The 19,653-nt window shown below is 47.8% G+C and overlaps 1 protein-coding gene across 1 annotated transcript in view; it reads left to right on the forward strand.

The window, feature by feature from the left end:
- Positions 1 to 6,747: 6,747 nt before the first annotated feature.
- LOC136966553 (partitioning defective 3 homolog B-like) overlaps positions 6,748 to 19,653 on the forward strand; it is a 16,019-nt gene continuing 3,113 nt past the window's right edge. Inside the window, exons 1-2 of the mRNA XM_067261057.1 lie at positions 6,748 to 6,938; positions 10,639 to 10,740. Of these exons, the coding sequence (XP_067117158.1) occupies positions 6,822 to 6,938; positions 10,639 to 10,740 (219 nt within the window). The 5' untranslated portion in view covers positions 6,748 to 6,821. The remainder of the gene's footprint in view (positions 6,939 to 10,638; positions 10,741 to 19,653) is intronic.

The raw sequence follows: 19,653 nt of genomic DNA on the forward strand, positions 1-19,653 counted from the left end.
CAGCCCTACCGTGTGCTTGGAGACTTTGTCTGTAATTACAAAGGAACTCCTGCCAAATACAGCTGCCACTTTCATCTCAACCTTGGGTTAGTCTTTGTAAGGCTGTGCGGGCACATATAACTCTTTGTGATCAACATGATAGTTAGAGAGAAATCGGTTCACTGCTTTGTGTGTGCATGTGTGTATGTGTATATGTGTGCGTGTGTGTGTAAATATGTGTGTGTCTGTGTACGCATGCTGTGGATGCAGGCGGAGACAGAAAGACTGGGTTTTATTAAAACAGATCAAACATTTTCTGCTCGGTTTGTTGATCAATGAAGATAATTGGAACGAGACACAAAAGAAGAAGAGAGTGAAGTGAAGGATTCATCCTTTGCTGGATAAACTGAATGATTTCCTTAACAAACAATGATTAATACATTGTGAAAATATCAAATTCTTGAGAGTCCCCATATGAAAAGACAACTAAGATTTAAAGATTAGATACACCTGCATGCATCCAGGGAGTTTCCACCCCAAATAATGTGTTTGAAAAAAGATTCATGAACACAGATTTGCTTCTCAACAGGTGGAAATCGATTGGGACGTTACCATGGCAACGGCTGTCCTAAATCAGCCGGCGAGCCCGGAGAGAGAAAGACGGAGGATTCAGGCTGGGGGAACAGAGACCTCCCCCCTGGCCCTTTCACCCTGCTGCAATACACAGCAGGGTCTATCTATCTATATATACGACCCATTCCCTGCCAGCTACATAACTAAGGACAACTCTTGGACAGCAACATTTCTGACCAGGTATCCCCATAGCCGCTCCACTAGCCACACCATGATGTGATCCAGCAACATCTTTAGTTCATATTGGCTATAGGTGGACACATACATGGACATGGTGGATCTTTTCCATTCCTTGTGATTCTGGTTCTTCTTACATACATTAAAACATTTTTATGGTTGTGTGACAGCATTAGCAAAGCCTTACCGGTTTTCCAGACAATCCAGCCCTAGGAGTCCTTTGTGAATACAAATCAAAGCCAGATCAATCAGAATTTGTCTGATGAAATATTTCGGCAGTAATTGCAGTGCTCTAGACCAGCAATTCATTATGTAAAAGGACTTCATTGTGCTTTTTCTTGCTGATGGAGAATGATAATTGCCTTTTAGATTCAAATAGGGGCCATTTTTGATCTCTTTCTTTGCTTCATCCCTGCCTTCTCTCTTTCATCTGTCTCCCCCTCTCTTTTGCAATGTCTTTTCAATTTCTGTATTTATTAGGATCGAGAACATGGCGGGGGGTGGCATGGAAAACTCCCATCTTGTGCTCGTGTCTAGAAGCCTCCAGCAGGGTCATTGGGGTTAAGCGATGGCCTGCGTAGCTACGCATTAGCAATTAGCACATTTGCATAACTTAATTGACTGTATTTGGTCGATGGAATGTCATTAGTTCTAGCGTCACCATTGGCACATGTGTTAATGGGATGTGATGACAAGAACCTCACACGCATCTGCACCACACACACACCCACACACACACACAGAGACACACACTCACAGGACAGCGGGCCCCTTGTTGCCATGTTGATATCAACACATGTTGTTGATATCGCAGTAAGCTTTTCTGTATTCCATAGGTTAGTTCCAAGGTTTCCGTTTAGCCTGACTTGCCTCTGTCTGCTGCGTCTGATTGGTTGATATGTGACCAGCCACACAAGACCCCTGGTCACGATAACACCAGAACTCGGTCCCTCTTGTCTCCCCCGAGGAAACAGTGAAGCAGAGAGAACCCCCCCTCCCCCCCCCCCCCCCCCCCTCAGAAGCAACTGAAGAGAGCAGCTCCCTGGACGAGCCGGAGACGGACAGTTTCATCGTTTTCCGATCTGTGGTTTTGCTCCCTTCTGCCTCTGTAAACAAGTTGCTTGTGTGCTGATGTTTCCAAACGGCGGGGTGTGTGAAAGTTAACAGAAGAACGGCATGATTCAGGCCTGTGGAAAAGGTGGCATTTAGTTCCATTAAAGTGGTGAGACACGCAACGGCAGCAGCAGTCTCTGATGCTCTGAATTTCATTTCCGCAGGTTCTTAAAACCTTTATAGTTTCCCCTTTTTTTTCCAACAATTACCTCTATCTTGTTTGCTTTTGTTGTAAATGTAGCTCATAATTGCCAAATCAATGTTCACCGTTTTTGGCGCGATTAGGCAGAAAATTAGGTTATGTGGCAGTTGCCATGGTTTCCCGGCACAGGGTTTGAGAGACCTCCTAGCGGGAGAGTGAGAGAGTTCATGGTATAATGAACTTAAATTAAAGCAACTTTCCTCTGAATGTAGTTTTAATTACCCACTGACTGTTTCCGGCAGCTGGGGTGAGGATGAACGAGGCAGAAAAGGAATAAGGTGAAAAGAAGAGGGGAAAAAATGACTGATTTTATGTGACAGTGTGCTAATTTGATCCATTAGAGGAAGTGTGAGTGTGTGAGAGGGAGGGTGTTTCTGCGAACCTGTCTGGGGTCTCATTCCCACCACTGGAGGTGCACAAAGCCCAGGGTGAGAAACACCAACTTTCTTGTGAGAACTTTCAGGTTTGGCTCACATGCCGAGAGAAATGGGTTTAATTATGCATGTACAGTATGACACTTTGAGACGGTGTGTCTTATGGGTTCCTCACTGGGAATGAAATAGTGAGAAAACTGGATTTGGAAGGTTTTTGAAGTCACAGTTTTCTCTAACCCCCTTCCCCCACCCCTCTCCCGCCCTCCACTCCACAGCCATCCTCCATTTCCACTATCTCCTATTTTACTGATCATGTAAACCAAACTTGGTTAGCTTACAACGTGAAATATTGCATGGAATAATTCCACTGCAAATGCATTTCCAGAAACCCTTGTCGGCATAAAAACTCCATTCCAACAACGCATTGGCAGCTCACGAGCTGACCATAAATTTTGCATAAACCCTGAAAGTCATAACACCATTTGGCAGGGTTCTCGGTGTTCCTTTTCCGTGTCCAGAGAACATCATGAAATGGAACCACAGTAAAAAATAAACTCTTAAACAGATCCTTCCTGACTGTGCTGACAGACACTGATATGCAACAGGCCTTGACTCTGAGGTCAGGTCATTGGCCTCACCGTGAGCTTGGCACTGCTGTTGACTTGTCCTTGTGCTCAACCACAACTTCCAGCCACTCAGAGGAGTCTGTAATCAGTTTCCAACCCACACAACAGTCTCACTCCAGGCTGCTGATCAGGAGGATGCTTTACTGTGGGTTTCTCTCAGAATGGTTCTGGCCTGGAGTGAGGGATACTAAGTGAAACAGAGAACATTGTCATTCAGGTCAACATGAGGTCAGCCATGTACCCCAACTGCCCCTCTGTTCCCAATGTTTACATTTGGGTACACAAATGTAAAAAGGCTGAAATGTAGGGTGAAAGAGAGGTGTCCTGTGTGCTTTGCTGTACCCTACTACGTTTGGCAAAATATTACTGTAAATGTTTTCTATTGGCTCACTATCATATTCTTTCAAAATGCAGAAATGTGACTTTTTGGGACATTCTCCCTGAATGGGTCATTTGTGTCTGGATGGTGACTGTGGCCTTCTTTTGCCTTGGGTTTTCAAAAGACGTCATAAAGTTGTGTCAACACATCATATATGAAGCTGTGCCCTGTTAATCTCCTCCTTGACCTAACAACAACATTCAAGGTTCAAAGGAGAACTTGATGGGGTAGATCTGAGGGAGGGCTGGCCATTGTTTGGTCATGAGCTAAAACTGAAACGGGGTTGTTAAAACACGCCAGGCGCACCACTGAATCATCGGCAGAAAAATGAAAACAGACTCTATGGTCGCCTGTGTGTTTGCACAGCTCTGTCATTTCCTGGATCCTGTGGCTTGTCTTCCATAACATTTATGGAGTGAGAATATCACTGGAAAAACAATATTTGCCGACCAAGGACCCCTTTGATTTATAGCTATACACATACTCGACGTTTAATACGAACGATGAGAGATCAAATGTGTTGGCCCCAAATATGTGTTGTTGAAAGGAGGGAGATGAAACTTGAGAGAAAAGAAGGATTTAAATATGGTGGCTGCGTTCTGTCTTTGAATGGTCTAACATCACTCGCTCACTTTCTGTTTTTCTCTCTCATTCAGACATGCACGCGCAGACCCACTTACAAAAACACACATGCGCACACACAAACAAAAACACAAGTGCACACAGTATGGCTCTGTAATCCATGGTAGTGATTCTGTTCCTGTAAGCAGCAGGAACAAAGCCAAGGCACTGCCATTGACGTCGCCCGGTCTCACACTGAGCCAAAACATGGAGGTGGGACTACTGCTGAGAACAAGTCGATTCTGCTCTTTGGAAAACACCACTTGTCGAAAATCTGAAAGCAAATCAACCAATGGTATTGACTTACACAACCACCTATTAGCTTTCCAAGGGAGTTGAAACTGAAAAATCATTTTCACCACTAAGACTCTCAACATCATGCTAGTAAGTTAGTTAGTTAGTTAGTTGGTTTGTTCGTCAGTACATGTAAATATTGCATTGTATGAGTTACACAACTTTCCAGACACTATGTCTCCTAAGTAGAGAGGAAACAAAAGGAAAATAAATGCCATTGCCTTGTAGATTAGATGGAATTTAGAAATATACTTAAATCAGCAAACATTGGGAACTGAGCTCAATCTGAAAGGAGGCTTTCTGAAAGGTCGGATGTGTGTGGGGAGTTGAGACAGACAGTTGGGATGTTTAGGAAGATGAGAGAGAATGTGAAGCGACGTGTTCCTGTCGGAGGATGGAGAGACGTGGGAGCCAGGATGGAGAAAGGCTTTGGAAGTGAGCGGGAAGGTTTCCTATTTCTATTCAGTATTGCTGTGGAGCTTAACAGCACACCTTCTGTTTACATTCTCCACAAAGCTTCCACAGAGATTATGACCAGATCCGACAGGCGGCACTGTAATCACGATACTGGTTAATGAAAGGGGAAGTGACATCATAGTAAAGAGAGTCAACGTTATGTACTCTGCAGTCCAGCTGGAAACGGCTCTTCCCCTTTCACTCTACCTTCAGAAACAGTACATGCTGAAATAGGAACAATGTGGATGGTCTGTTCTCTTTGTATGTACGAGAGGAACTCAACTTATATGACTATTTTGTGAGGACCTAATGCGGTTCTTTCAGAGTAACAAGCATTTGTTCTCGCAATGTACTAGACTTGATAGAATGTGTTTGTTAGGGTGACTGTGGAATGTGAGTGAGATGAGTGTGTGTATGTGTGTGTGTGTGTGTGAGAGAGAGAGAGAGAGCTTCCCAGTGATTATGCTGCAGTGCTTCCCAGCAGTAAATGACCAACAGCTCTCACTGAGACTATGATATCGCTAGTTTATTTTTGTGGAGCCATGGTGTGACCAGACTAAAGCAGCGGTGTATTGGCGTTCATCCCTCACCTGCCAAATCCTCAGCACACACAGACTGGGATACCGCACTGAAACATCACGCCCGTCTCATGTGAAAGTTCTGCTCTGCCAGAGTAGACTGCTGCCAATTTTACATGCGTGCACAAGCACACACACACGCACACACAAACACACACACAACTGTCTCTGTCGCTGGTCAGGCTCCAACTGGGGGGGGGGGTATCTTCTCAATGGCTATGCAAATGGTAAGTTTAACCGAGTGTGAAATCATGAGCTGGAATAAAAATTGGACACCAGAGAGAGGGAGGACACAATGTGGGATTGGCTAGCCGGGGCTACCTCCACAGATGGCTCATCCTTTTCTTTCTCTTTCATACCTTGTTTATGTGGATGAGCAGAGGGAGTCTAGGGGAGGGTGAGGTAGCCTGCCAGTCGGCCATTGTTCAGCCCATAGAAGAGACATTTAGAGGGGATTACAATGCCTGCAGAAATAATTGGTTGTCATGATTATGAATCCATCTGCTGGTGCTTTTTAGGGTGGATGGGGGAAAAATCTCAAGGGGGCGGGGGGGAGGGGGGGTAACCAAGACAAGTGTTATGTATGTGGATTTACACAAAGACACTATATTAACTAGAGTATTAAGGATGTGGAAATGACTAAATGTCTGATGGAGAGGGTGTTGACAGTGGGGTATGACTGAGTGAGTACGTGTGAATAGAAATAAGTACTATGCATTCCTCTTTAAAATTAACCATCATACTTAAAAGTATTATTTATAACGTTTTGAGCCATTGAACACCTGGAAGATTTGCTGTCTCTGTGGAGTCAGCTACTGGGTATCCTAACAACATAAAACTGTTTTTTTGCTCAGACTGTTTGACGCTAATACGACAATGTGTGCGCTGGCCCTTTAATAAAGTTGAAGTTCATGTGTTTGTGCAGGTTCAGTTGAATTTAACCCAAATGTTAAATTCGGACTGTACCATTATTGAAGAGAGAATTAAAGGATGGTATATATTTAATGTAGCCTGTAGACATCATTGAGTATCAATTGCGTTAGAACTAGATTTCATGTAAGCATCGGTGATAGTTTCGGTGGGGCGCTTAACTGCAGACAATTGTTATTGTTTTCGGCAAAAATGTTTGTAACTTTCTCAATTGTTTAACTAGGTAAAACATGTATAGAGTTTACGCTACCACAAACATTATGTAACGTCAACGCTTCGCCTACAAGTTCACAGAGAAGTGACATTCCTGTGATTTCTCCCAGTGACACCTGTTGCTCCAGTTTCGCTCGCGCGTACAGACTATTCCTCACTTGACAGGTGAACATCTAAAGAGGAGTACAGCTTTGAAAAGTAGAGTAAACATCTTTTTAAAAACGTGTTTTAGATGACAACGACACCATGAAAGTAACAGTAACTTTTGGTGGTACCATGTTGGTCGTTCCATGTAAGGATGGGTGGACAGTGCGAGACCTAATTCTTCAAGCTACACTGAGATACCGCAAAGTTCTCGATCAGGTAAAAGCTACTTGTGTCATATGTTCTTATTTAAATAGTCCTGTGATAACAGTACATGTATGTATTCTAAATATCAGCAGTTTGAGCTGTAATTAAAAGTGAAGAGAAAGAGCAGCTTGTCTCATTCCACGCGTTCCTTGCCTCCTGCATCACACCTTTTGGGTAGAGAATCCAAATCACGTGATCATCATAGTTCAGCAGGTGTTAAGGAAACTACATTTCAAGTAGACTGAAACTTCCAACTGGGGGTAATGTTGTTATGACTGTTGTGAAATTGACTAGTATGCCACAACTAACCCGAGAAGAGAAGCACATTTGTAAACCTTCGTTTAAGACTTATACAAGATTAAGATGATACATGGATATATCTGGGGCTGTACTTTCTTATCCACACTTTAAGCCTAAAGCATTCTTTTTGATTTGTCTTTAATCAGTCATGTTGTAAGCTCAAGCGCAAGGCTATATAGAGGACATACAAGTGTTTGCTGCCTCGTCTGTCTTCAGATATAATAGTGGCTTGTTGAAATGGTCAGTATCTGCCTGGCCAGGTGGGAGTCGGTGTTTGATGTGCTGTGCTGGTCTCCTGCCGGCATGTGTGGACAGAACAGCAGGCTTTGTGCTGTGAGTGATTGGGATTAGGGTTGGTGACAGCCCAGTGTTATCGCCTGGTGCAAACAGCAGGATGGACAAGGCTGAGCCAGACCCTGGGGACGGACGGATGGATGGATGGATGAATGGACGGATGGATGGATGAATGGATGCTTGTGGTTCAGTCCTTCATAGCACACGCACGCACACCCATTCACATTCTACCTCTGCCTCACTGTCTATTTCTGCACCTACGTTTATGGTTCTGTGGTTTTGAGTTGCTGACATTGTTGTTAGTCTGACAGTGTGTCCTGACAAAGTGAATGTAAGGCCTTATGATTGGTTAACTCGCGTAAGGACATCAAGGAAACCATGGTCTACAACGACAATCCAATCATACACCTGTCAACTACTTGGATGACAGTTAGCAGTGTCAAATTACTCTATATCTGTTTCCTGTCAGTGTGGGAAAAAAACACCCACTGGAATGTCAAAGTCACCCTTTCTCTGGGGAACAGGTAGAAACTCCCAGCATGCACCTATCTCAATGTCCATCGCTGCTTCTCCAGTTACAGCCGTGGGCCCAAGAGGTAGGCCGTGTTGGCTGTGCTTGTGGTGCAAATGATGCTTGATCACAGACTCAATCATTTCCCTGTCAATACTTCACTCAGGCAGTGGTTTTAGAAAATAACTTGGTTGTTAACAAATCTTCCCGATACCTGTTTCATGTATCTTCAAAGGTTTCCCTGTTAGTTACGAAGAACTCCAAGCGGTGCTGCATCAAAGGCTTCTTCAGAACTGTCACCTCTCTCTAAACACACTCGGTGTACTTCCTCTGAACACTGGCACGCTTCTCATTGGTTGCTTCATTAATTTCTTTGGAATGCTGAATCCACAGTGCTCTCCTGCAGCTATGTAATTATGGGGTTTGAGGGATTAAAGTGTGAAAAATGGCACCTCGAATTGAACACTGTGCCGAGCTAATCGCCCGCGCTTCACCACTCTGAAGTGGTGTAGCATTTATTTTTATTTTTTTAGTGCTGAAGAGATATTGCTTCAAATGGGGACTTAGTAGTGTAATTGGTGGGAAATATACCCGCTTAACTGTCACAGTAATTCTCTTTTTAGTTTGACTGATTGGCAGTTCATCCTTCTGTTCTCACTTCTCGGGAAGTATGGATGTCAGGTACAAGAGAATTATGCAGTTTAACAATGACACTTTGAAAGTGGGTTTTCCCCCTGTTTTTGTCTCTCGCACTCAATTATTCCCTTTCTCTTACTTGGCAGGAAATGTATGCTGCAAAGGTAGACTCGCTCAATATCTCATGGACTCATGATACAGTCAGATACCCAGAAAATCATATAGTAGGGATGTACCATTATTAGGAAAGACTACAATTCCAGAAGAACCTGATGACGATAATAATAATGTAGCGTAGTTGCAACACACACTGGTATGCAAAGGTCTCCATCTATTACGTGAGATGGGCGGGTGTCCTTGACTTTTCCCCCTGTGATGTCATTGGCCAGGAGCCATTCAGCAGTTTTCTCCTCACCTCACTGTTTCCACTGGAAGCTGCAACCAAACATTCCTGCTCAGGTGGAAAGAATCCTGGCAGCCCTGCAGGTGGGACCTGTTTTTCCAGCGGGGCTGTTTGTGCGGGGCCTGCAGACTCAGACTACAGGAGTTGTCACTGATGTGTTTTCACAGTGGCAGTGTGCTCTAGTGCCCCTGGACTCTACCTGACAGCTTACCTCACCAGCCGGCCTCTTTACACACCTAACATGATACAGTCTAAACATTCTGAGTGGGGGATGGGGGGGAATAACATTTTTCACTAACCCTCACACTTTACAATTTACACTGAACGCTTTGTTCTTCTGGTTTGTCGGTGGCTTGTCAACGTGGCTTAGCAACCATATGCACAGCTAACACACACTACAACTGTACTGTGTTATGCTGTCTGATATTCGAGGCATACTGTACAAAGAATTTGTTGTCGAGATGACGGAGCTCCTTTCTTTCTCTGAGCCTCCTCTGTTGTGACACCCAGATGTTTTCTTCGTGCCCATCCTGTGATGTCGTTGAGACACGGCCGTGTAAGACACCAAATCCAAACATTGCTCAATGATGCTCCTCCGAAACTCACGAGGGCGGCCGCTACTACATACACGCGGCACAAAGCTACACACACAGGACATGCCCAGCCCGCGCTTGGCTTTGTTTGAGTTTGTTTTGTAACTGGGATGTTCTCTACAGTAGCTGCTACATCACTTTAGCTATTATCACTCCTCCTCCCTCCTTGCTGGTTGTCCGAGTCAGCTCAGCCACATATCTTGTGTAATATCGGAACATTCTTTCCTGACTCTCCTTGACACATGGTTTTGGTGTGTTATCCCAGAGCCTGCGGAGGGCCCACGCAGCTGGTCGCCGGTTTTGTGGCTGCGCTCCAGGCCCCAGTCTGTATTGTTTTAGGAATGGCACAGATTACAGATTGCACCAATGGACAAAGTGTTCCCTCTCTGACAATACAGTATATACAGTTCTCACGGCTCGAGTTGCAATAGTGGCAGATAAAGGGCCCGGGAATGTATCCGCCCCTCCGATAGAATGGGTAAACTGGGACATCCAAGCCCAACTAATCCCCCTCCTCCCTCCTCCCTCAACCGCCATCTTTCATGTACGGTAAACAAACTACACCGTGATACTATGCCATAACATACTGTACTGCAGGCCAACATCCTCCATTCTGATGGTTGTGGTGACTGTAGCTCTTGCTGAGGGCGGTATAACATAGACCTCCCTTCAACTCATCACTGACACCTTGCTGAGGGATTTCAACAAGCTAAAATCAGCAGCTGATAGCCCAGGTTTATCATGATTCCAGTGTTTATTATTACAATATGAGTTGTAGCAAGAACACTCCATCCAGAAGCACAGCATACTTCAGCCTTGTGCCCTTCCTTGTTCAGTGTTCAATGTTCAATGTTCAGTTCTTAACGTAACGTCAAATATTCCGTTCCTTCATTGGCAAACGCAGTATCTTTGGTGAGCGCTGAAAGGCGATGCGGTCCTTGTCGGTGACCTGGTGTGTCCCTGTGTTCCGTGCAGGAAGGGGAGTTTGAGGTGCGGACCTACCAAGTGAAGTACAGCGACGGAGGGATCCTGGATCAGGACGACCTGCTCAGCGACCTGGTGGAGGACCGAGACAAGGTAGGCCGGCCTGGGGATCCGAAACACTTCCTGGCCCTCGGGGGCACGTCTCCAGACTCTCACGGAACGACCTCGCGTTTGTGCGATGTGTCATGGAGTAGCAGCTGCTGCCCTTGTCAAGCCAACATGACGGGACTTCTGTGTGGAGGTGTGTGTCGTCTGTGCACCTTTTGTGAGCACAAGGAGAAAATGGTCTTGCCTATAGCGAGGACTTGCTTAGCAAGTTCCGCCTGTTTGATGGTAACTGGTGAACTCGACGATGTTGGTGTTTGGTGGGGTCGCGGGGACTGATGGTGTTTGTCGAGGTCATGGTCAGCTTTGTCTCTTTGTTCCCTTTGGGGTGGAATGGGAGTCTGTTTCTGTGTAAACCCCTGGGTAGGAGGTGGCATAGGGAATGGAACAGGAAACGACACAAGGCCTGATCTCTTTAATGTACACACACAGACAAAGACACGTACACACACTCACTCACTGAGTCATTCACTGATGCACTCTCTCATTCACTCGCTGAATTACTAACCCTACCTGCTCCACATTTTTACATATACCTTTTTATATTTCTCCTAATTTTACATTATGCATTCCTAAGATGTGCTAATAAACTGTTCGTCATTCATATTCATGAAGCTGGGAGCAGAATAATGATAAATTGCCAACACTTAGTCAGCAAGAACGGAATATGAAATGATATTGGAATATTCATACGGTGCTGCACACTGCAATAACAATCACTGGATGAACTCAATCCTGTGCCTCTAGCCTCCCAGCACTCGTGTCTTCATAGGAGAACCGATCAATAATAGATGCGTGAACTTCCAAAAACCTAAACAGGAACTTTCTTGCCCTTTTGTGTTAATTCAACAAACCCTCAACTTGAGAAGTGAAGTACGAGGAATTGGAGTTTGTGTGTGATGGGTTTGGTGTTTTTTTTGCTGTTCAGATTTAGTGTACATGCTGAGAGAGAGAGAGAGAGACGGGAGACCCATTGATTACCAGCACAAAGACTTCTCAGCCTGCTGTTAACCGTTGGCGCTTGGTCGTTCTTGACAAGCGACGCTTAAAGTGATCAATCACCCCCCACCCCCCGAAGTTGGACGTTTTCGAATGATGGACATTACCTGTTTACAGTGCAGCTTCTTCTTCTATGGTGGCTGCTTGGTTTTGTGTAGATAAGAAGGTTGGGGGTGCTGGGGGGAAGGGGGGTTGGCATGACGCCCGCAAGGCTGTGAAGGCTAGGGACCTCCCCTTCTGCCACCTGCGGTAGGGGCCCCCTAATAAACGGATGCACAGCCTGGATCATTTGATTAGCTTTCAGCCCTTTGTTCTACAGTTTTTTTTATTTTATTAGCGTGGCCGTTGCTGCTAAATTCTAGCGTCCGCGCTTTTGTTCCGTTATTGTAAGCTGCACCACTCTCCATCAATCACCTAGCGGTCCCCCTATTGTGAGCCCCCTCCACAGCACCGTGTGCGCGGTGTGTTAGCCCCAGATGCTAATGAGAGATAATGGGGAGCTATTTGTCCATGAGTGCAGCCCCAGCGAGCGTCTTCATTCGGTGGGGGGGAGGGGGGGGGCCTGGCTCTCTCTCTCTTTCTCCCCCTGCCACCCCCCGCCAAGGGGAGCTGCCGGCTAGCACATAGCGCGTAACGGAGAGCGAGACCCCGACACCACTGGTGGTTGATGAGGGGCGGCTGTGATTTGATTACAGCCATGTGCACACGCACACATATACACACACACACTTAGCTGTACTCCATTTACCCCCCATCTAGGGACATGGGCCACCAGCCCGCTCATGAATATTCGGGTCCAGCTCTAAGTAATAAATGTGGTGGGCTGTATCGGGGGCAGCGGGAGCACCCAGGGGGACAGAGTGGAACAGCTCCGTCAGTTAAACACCCAGACTCACTCACAGTCACCCCTCTACCCCTTCACCCCCACCCTCTCATCCACCCCATCCTACTTCCCTTCCTCTGATTCATCCCTCCCACTCATTTCAACATGTCTCTCACTGTGTTGCTGGGGCTGGCGGTTCTTTAAAGGACGGAGTCTGGTAGCCGTGTTCCTGGCTGGACCCCACACAGTCACACACAGTCACACACAGTCACACACACGCACACACACGCACACACACTAGGGGAACACCTGTTTGATGCTTCCCAGTTTTGAAAGTTCCTGGAGCACCTCCCTTTGTAACTTGAAACGTATTTTATCACACATTGTACTTGGGCTTTTACTTTCGGGCCTCGCACACGCACAGGCACACACATGTGCACACGCATACGTGCACACGCACGCACACACGCAGCTTGCCCCTGCTCTGACACTACTCTGTGTGTCTGTTCAAATCCCCATAATCAGTCTGGGTGCTACTGATTATGAGTGGCGATGATGGGAGAAAGCAGGCTGGCTGTGTGTGTGTGTGTGTGTGTGTGTGTGTGTGTGTGTGTGTGGGTGTGTGTGTTCCAGCACCCCCACTGTTTGGGTGGGTGGGATGGGGGGGAGGGCGGGGGGCAAACTCAAGAAAGCTCTAACTACTCCTGCCCGCCTCTCCTCTCTTCTCCTCAAGAGGTGATAATAACAGAGGGAGCACTTTAAGTCTCTCCCACACGTCCATTTACCAGGGTAGAGCTGTCATTCAGGCCCTTTCACTGGCTCCAAGGCTGTATTATCTGCTGCCATTACCGCTCTCCACGCACACACACAGGAGCTGTCAGAACCTTCCGGGCCTAGGCCGTCATCAGCGGACAAAATCCATGGTGGCTTTCAATGGGCTCCGACTTGGACCATGCACCAAGTCTGTCATTTTCTCCCACCATTATAGTTGTCTTAGTTGTCTTTCAGGCGGAAGCATGCACTTTAAATTGCTGTGTACTCGGTGTTGTCGCTGCTGAAATAGGTAGTTGCAAACTAGATGCACAACACCCAAGTGCCCCAAAGCGCGTGCATGCTTGCGTCTCTCTGTGTGTGTGTGTGTGTGTGTGTGTGTGTGTGTGTGTGTGTGTGTGTGTGAGAGAGAGAGATTGTGCGTCCTCTATTCTGACACAGTCGCCTCAGCAATGGGAATTAAAGGCAGGGAGCATGGCGGATTCTCATAAATGGACTGTCACTCCTTATTCGCACCCACACACACACACACACAAGCAAGCACACACGACCTCGCCAACCCTTCAAAACACATGCTTTTACAGGGAGAAAAATACCCCACCACGAAATGCAACCAAATGAGAAATCTAATTTCATGGGAAATTTAATAAAAATAAAAATAAACTAATGATTCCCTCCGTCTCTCCTAATTTGCCTTTTAATTACTGAGGATAGGAGCCATCAAGAGCCCCGGTCTCTGGTCACACTATGCAAATAGTGAAGCAGATTTCCCAAATGATCCCTCTCGAAAATGTCAAATTGTTTATTAGCATTGGGATGCAACTCTGCAGCCGTCAGCCGTGTGTGTGTGTGGCAGCGCGGCTAATGCATCCGTCACATCTGCATGCCGTCCTGTGCGCTGCTTCATTGCGGATGCAGGGTTGTCAATTTAGACGCCGTCTTTTGTTTGAAAGAACTTGCTTTTAATCGACCTGCTTGGTTGAATAGAGGTTAAATAAACTGCCGTTTGGTTTGAATCCTTTCCATGTCTGATTTAAAGCCTATAGGGACTAAAGGAGACTGGAACGTCTGGAATTACAATCCATTCACCCTAATGCATCTTTTCCTCATCAGACGAAAACTCTATTGACATGCTTAATTGCCCGTAAGTACAGATCAAGCAGAGTTTCGGCAAGTTGTATGAGCGCTCCCATGAAAGCTCTGAGATGTAGTCGAGTGTTGGAGGGTTATGGATCTAATGCCAGCGACAGACACAGCCGGTCTGAATGAAGTCTGATTGCGCCATGTAGACATGCTGATTGGCTAGAGCCATCAGCATCACACCTAAGAATGGCCGGTGATGAGTAGATTGATTAGGGAAATGTCACCCTTCACCAATCACAATCCAGAGTCTTTGTACGAGGCGATCGGAGGGCAATTGAAACCTCTCTGCGCAGGGATTTCCATAATCAAAAGTCCTATATGAATGCATATGATTAGGAATGGTTTTCACATTGATGGGGTCCACTTAGGCCTCGCTGCACACCAAATCAAAGAGGAAATAGTTCATGTGGGTGCGCGTTAGTTGTTGCCGTGGAAAGTTCCAGTGACCGAGAGCAGTTTAAGCTGGAAGACTCCCTGATGACACAGGTCTTACACTGCATGCTTTAGTATTGCTTTCCGCTTGCTTGTGAAAGACACAGTGCCATAGGCCAGAACAATAGGTCAGACAGAAGAAATGGATTGTTCTGTTCCACACACCAACCCCCCCCGTCTCTCTTTCTTCCTTGAATTCTCTAAGGCTGTCCTTATTTCATTCCTTTCGTTCTTTCTCTCTTTCGTTACTTTTACTTTCTCTTTCTCTCCTCGTTTCTCTCTCTCTCTCTCCCCCTCCCTCTCTCCCCCCGTCTGTCTGTCATCCTCTCAGCCCACAGGGATAGGTCACTCAGTAATCAGACGACCAGGTTGGATAATCATCTCATCACTGTGACCTTGATTTTTCTCCTGTCAAAGTAGAATAACAGGGGGGGGTTATCTGATTAGAATCAATTAAAACCTTTCTCAGCACCACGGGAGGCGTCCTGTATTTAAATGAACAAGTCTCATATCGAAAGAGCAACCGTGTTGGGCGTTCTGGGAGTTGTACACATTTTCATATCCAGCTTTGTAAATTCAACACGCAGACTCCTTCACCAACCATGTTACCTCAGCACTACAGCGTAGACATGGGCCGTGTGTGAGTGGGCCACGGTGCTCTCTGATAACCTCCTGACCGGGGGTCTACACACACACACACACACACACACACAAACACACATGCTCCAGTGACCTGCATGTCCGATCACACTGCTCATTAGCTCCTAATGGGGCGAGACATCCAGACAGTAACCTGAGCCGGTCGGGGTGCGGGGAGCAGAGACGGCCCCCTTCACACGCTCTGACGGCACAGGCACACACGTGACGCCCGACCACCACCACGGCCGAGATTCACAGCGAGGCGAAATGATCCTTTGGCAAAGACATTTCTAAAAGTCGACTCCTATGTGACAATTGCAGTCAACAGCAAATGATATCAGTGTCCTTGTGATGGATGATATGTTGCTACTTGGCTATAGATTGTTGGAGTGCAGAGACTGATCTCCTCACAAATGATCTAATTATGGAGCTGGGTTTGTTTACAGTGCAGTAGCACGCAGACTGACCAAAGGAGCCGAGCCATCTGTTTTCTTAGCTGTGTGTGTGCGTGTGGGTGGGTGTGTTGGTGTGTGTGGGCGTGCGTGTGTGTTTCAGCATCCCCACTGTTTGTCCCTGCTCTGTCCTGCCTCCACTGCTAATAACTCAAATCAAGAGTAAGTCACGCTCTCCCTGTGTGTGCGCGTGTGTTTTCATATACAGCCGTGCCAGGGGGTGAGAAGGGTCAACCGGACGAAGGTAAGAAGGGAGGAAAAACCCCTTAACAGTCTTCCTGGCGCAATCACCGCCCCGTCGCCCACACCTGTGCCCATCGTCCTGCGCACGTCGCCGGCCGGCGCCCCCGACCTCGTCGCCCCCGTTATGTGGAGGATCCTCGTCATTGTGTGTCCTCGGGCACTCCCCACCCTCCGCTAATTGCCTTAGTGAATGGACTCCTCTCGATTAGGAGCTAATGTCTGCGAGTCGCCCACTCGAATGACTCTCAGTCAATCAGTCTGATGCGGCAGGAGGCAGGAGAGAGGTCGACTCCAGCAACATCCTCAACCCTACCTCCCACCCACTCTCTCTCACCTCCTTATCTCTCTGTCTTTCACCCAACCCCCAACCCCCCCCCTCACCCCACCACCCTCCCCACGGAGTGTACCTGAACTAAGTCCGCACTGGCTACAAAGTCTCTTTGGAGTGCAGTGTAGGGCAGTACGTCTGAACCGTCTCACGGGCCGAACATTTCGAGCCCACCTCCCCTCTCTCCCCCCCCCTCCCTTCTTCATCCATCCCTCCCTCCCTCTTCTCAGTGTCGTTTTCTAAGCCCAGGCTAACCTACTGGCCTTCTGTGTCATTGTCTAATGGGGAGCGGAACAGGGGGTTGGGACTGTTGGGTGTCTATTGAGTGCTTATTAAGAGCGTTTAAATAGTCATTAAGACGGCTAATTGTGTATCAAAAGACTATTAGGCGTCTGCCGGCGTTGATTAGTCGGAAGGGAAACTATGCAAATAGACTCTGGGAAACTGGGAGGGTGGCCGTCAACAAAGGAGAGACCAAAATGGAGTGAAACGGGGGAAGAGGCGAGCAAAGAGGACGGAACGGAAGAGAAGGCGTTCATAAACTGAGTTGAATGGATGGCGGAGAGAGCTACAGGTGACATGGTCCTCCAGCCTTGCAGCTCCAAGTTAATCACTCCTTCCGTTGCTCTCTCATGTGCCCTCCAGGGAGCTGGGCGATGGCGGGAGAGAGTGAAGTGCGGATGGAGGGAGGGAGGGAGAGAAGGAAAGAGGGAAGGGGGCTGGAGGGAGCAGCTGGCCTTGCCTGGGCCACGGGGGAGACAGAAAAGCTGATTATTAGCGCCTCACCAGAACAGTTTGTGTGTGTGTCTGTGTGTGTGTGTGTGTGTGTGAGGGGGTGGAGGGGAGGGTTGGGGGGGGGGTAGAAAAGGACACAGTAAGGGCCCAGCTTACTGTTAGTGATGTGTTTGTACTGTAGGGGGGATGGATTTGCTGTGTGGGAGTGATGAATGGTTGTTCTTTCTATTTTCTGTTGTGGGTTTGAGAAATACGAGGCCTGGGGGCCCCCCCTCTCCCCCCTCTCCCCCATTCCTCCTCTACACCCCAGCCTCCTGGGCATCCATGTGATTTATGGAGAGTTTACCCTCTCCCTTTATGAGTGTGCATAAATAATAATATGAGTTGTCACCAAGCAAAATGTGTGTGTTTGTGTAAGCGTGTGTGTGTGTCTATAAAGTGGGTACTAGGTAGTGCTCAATCACAGTGGTTGAAAGTAGAGATCAGGTGTGGGCGAGAGATGCAGCCTCAGCCCTCCCTACTGGGAGAGGGAGAGGGAGAGACACGGAAAGATGGAGAATGAGAAAGACACAGACAGAGAGGGCCAGGGAGACAGACAGGGAGGGCCAGGGAGACAGACCGAGAGGGCCAGGGAGACAGACAGAGAGGGCCAGGGAGACAGACAGAGAAGGCCAGGGAGACAGACAGAGAGGGCCAGGGAGACAGACAGAGAGGGCCAGGGAGACAGACCGAGAGGGCCAGGGAGACAGACCGAGAGGGCCAGGGAGACAGACCGAGAGGGCCAGGGAGACAGACCGAGAGGGCCAGGGAGACAGACAGAGAGGGCCAGGGAGACAGACAGAGAGGGCCAGGGAGACAGACAGAGAGGGCCAGGGAGACAGACAGAGAGGGCCAGGGAGACAGACAGAGAGGGCCAGGGAGACAGACAGAGAGGGCCAGGGAGACAGACAGAGAGGGCCAGGGAGACAGACAGAGAGGGCCAGGGAGACAGACAGGGAGGGCCAGGGAGACAGACAGAGAGGGCCAGGGAGACAGACAGAGAGGGCCAGGGAGACAGACAGAGAGGGCCAGAGAAACATCCCCTTGTACTTGATTTGACCAGGGTAGGACCCAGCCGGCTACTTCTGAATTGTGTGCGTGTGTGTGTGTCTAGTGCTTGTGTATGTACGTGTGTGTGCTTGCCTGTGTGGGGGAGGTAAGTCCAAAGCCAGGTGTGTATTACAAGGGGCTAATCCAGCACATCTGGAGATAGGTTATAGATACACAGCAGAGGAGAGACAGGATTAGCGGAGTCTCTATGGTAATCTATCCAATTTTCTACTTGTTTAAACAGCATAGACGACTTGCATTCCTTTGATAGTTATCCTCACTGTGTGTGTGTGTGTGTGTGTGTGTGGAGGGTGCTGTGTATCAGTATGGCTCCTTAGTAAAACGGCTTTGTGTTTATTTATATCTGAACTGTTTCAAGCTGCAGCACTGACGACTTCATCCTGAACCCTGCAACAACCACAGCAACCTCGCGACAACCTCTCAGCAACCTTACAGCAACCTTGCAGCCTCACGACAAACGTACGAGCTCGCCGCAACCTCACGACAACCTTACCGCAACCTCACCACGAGCTCGCGACAACCTCATAGCAAGCTCACAACCTCACAGCAGTCTCACGACAAACGTACAACCTCGCAGCAAACAAGCTCCCATCCAGGTCCCAATAACCTCAATGCAACCTCACAACCTCACAAAATCACAACCTCACAACCTCACAACCTCACAACTGGCCTCGCACGGCATCATCACAGACCCAGCAGCCTGGCATGGCTTGTTGCTGCGGATGTATGCATTCGAAATTCGGCCACAGCAGCTAACCATCTATTTTAAGTAACAGCTTTTCCACGTTGTCAGAACGGTGTAAATCCACGTTGGAGGCCTGGCTGGTGCACCGATGGAGGGATGTTGGGCGGGAAACGAGAGGTTCAGAGGACAAACGTGCGAGTCTTTCTGAGAGATTTGAACCGGCGTTTAAGAGGAGTCACACTGTAATCCACGCGGAGGTACTGTCGACTCCTGACAGGTAGAGTTTTATGACGGGAAGAAAGAGAGGGGGAGAGAGGGAGAGGGAGAGAGATGATTGGGTTACCACACACTACTGTCAGGACGCAGGGTGCGCCTGCTGAATTATGCATCCCGCTTTCAAAGGAGGGAGCGAGAGGAAGAGAAAGAGGGGGACTCTAAGATAAATGACAAGCACACAAAAGCCAAGGATCTCAATACAGTGGTGTCGCGCAAACACACCACGGCCGACGGCGGGATGAGAGAGAAGAAAAATGGATTGATT

The sequence above is a fragment of the Osmerus mordax genome, chromosome 22, assembly GCF_038355195.1.
Source record: "Osmerus mordax isolate fOsmMor3 chromosome 22, fOsmMor3.pri, whole genome shotgun sequence".
In the NCBI taxonomy this organism is placed as follows: domain Eukaryota; kingdom Metazoa; phylum Chordata; class Actinopteri; order Osmeriformes; family Osmeridae; genus Osmerus; species Osmerus mordax.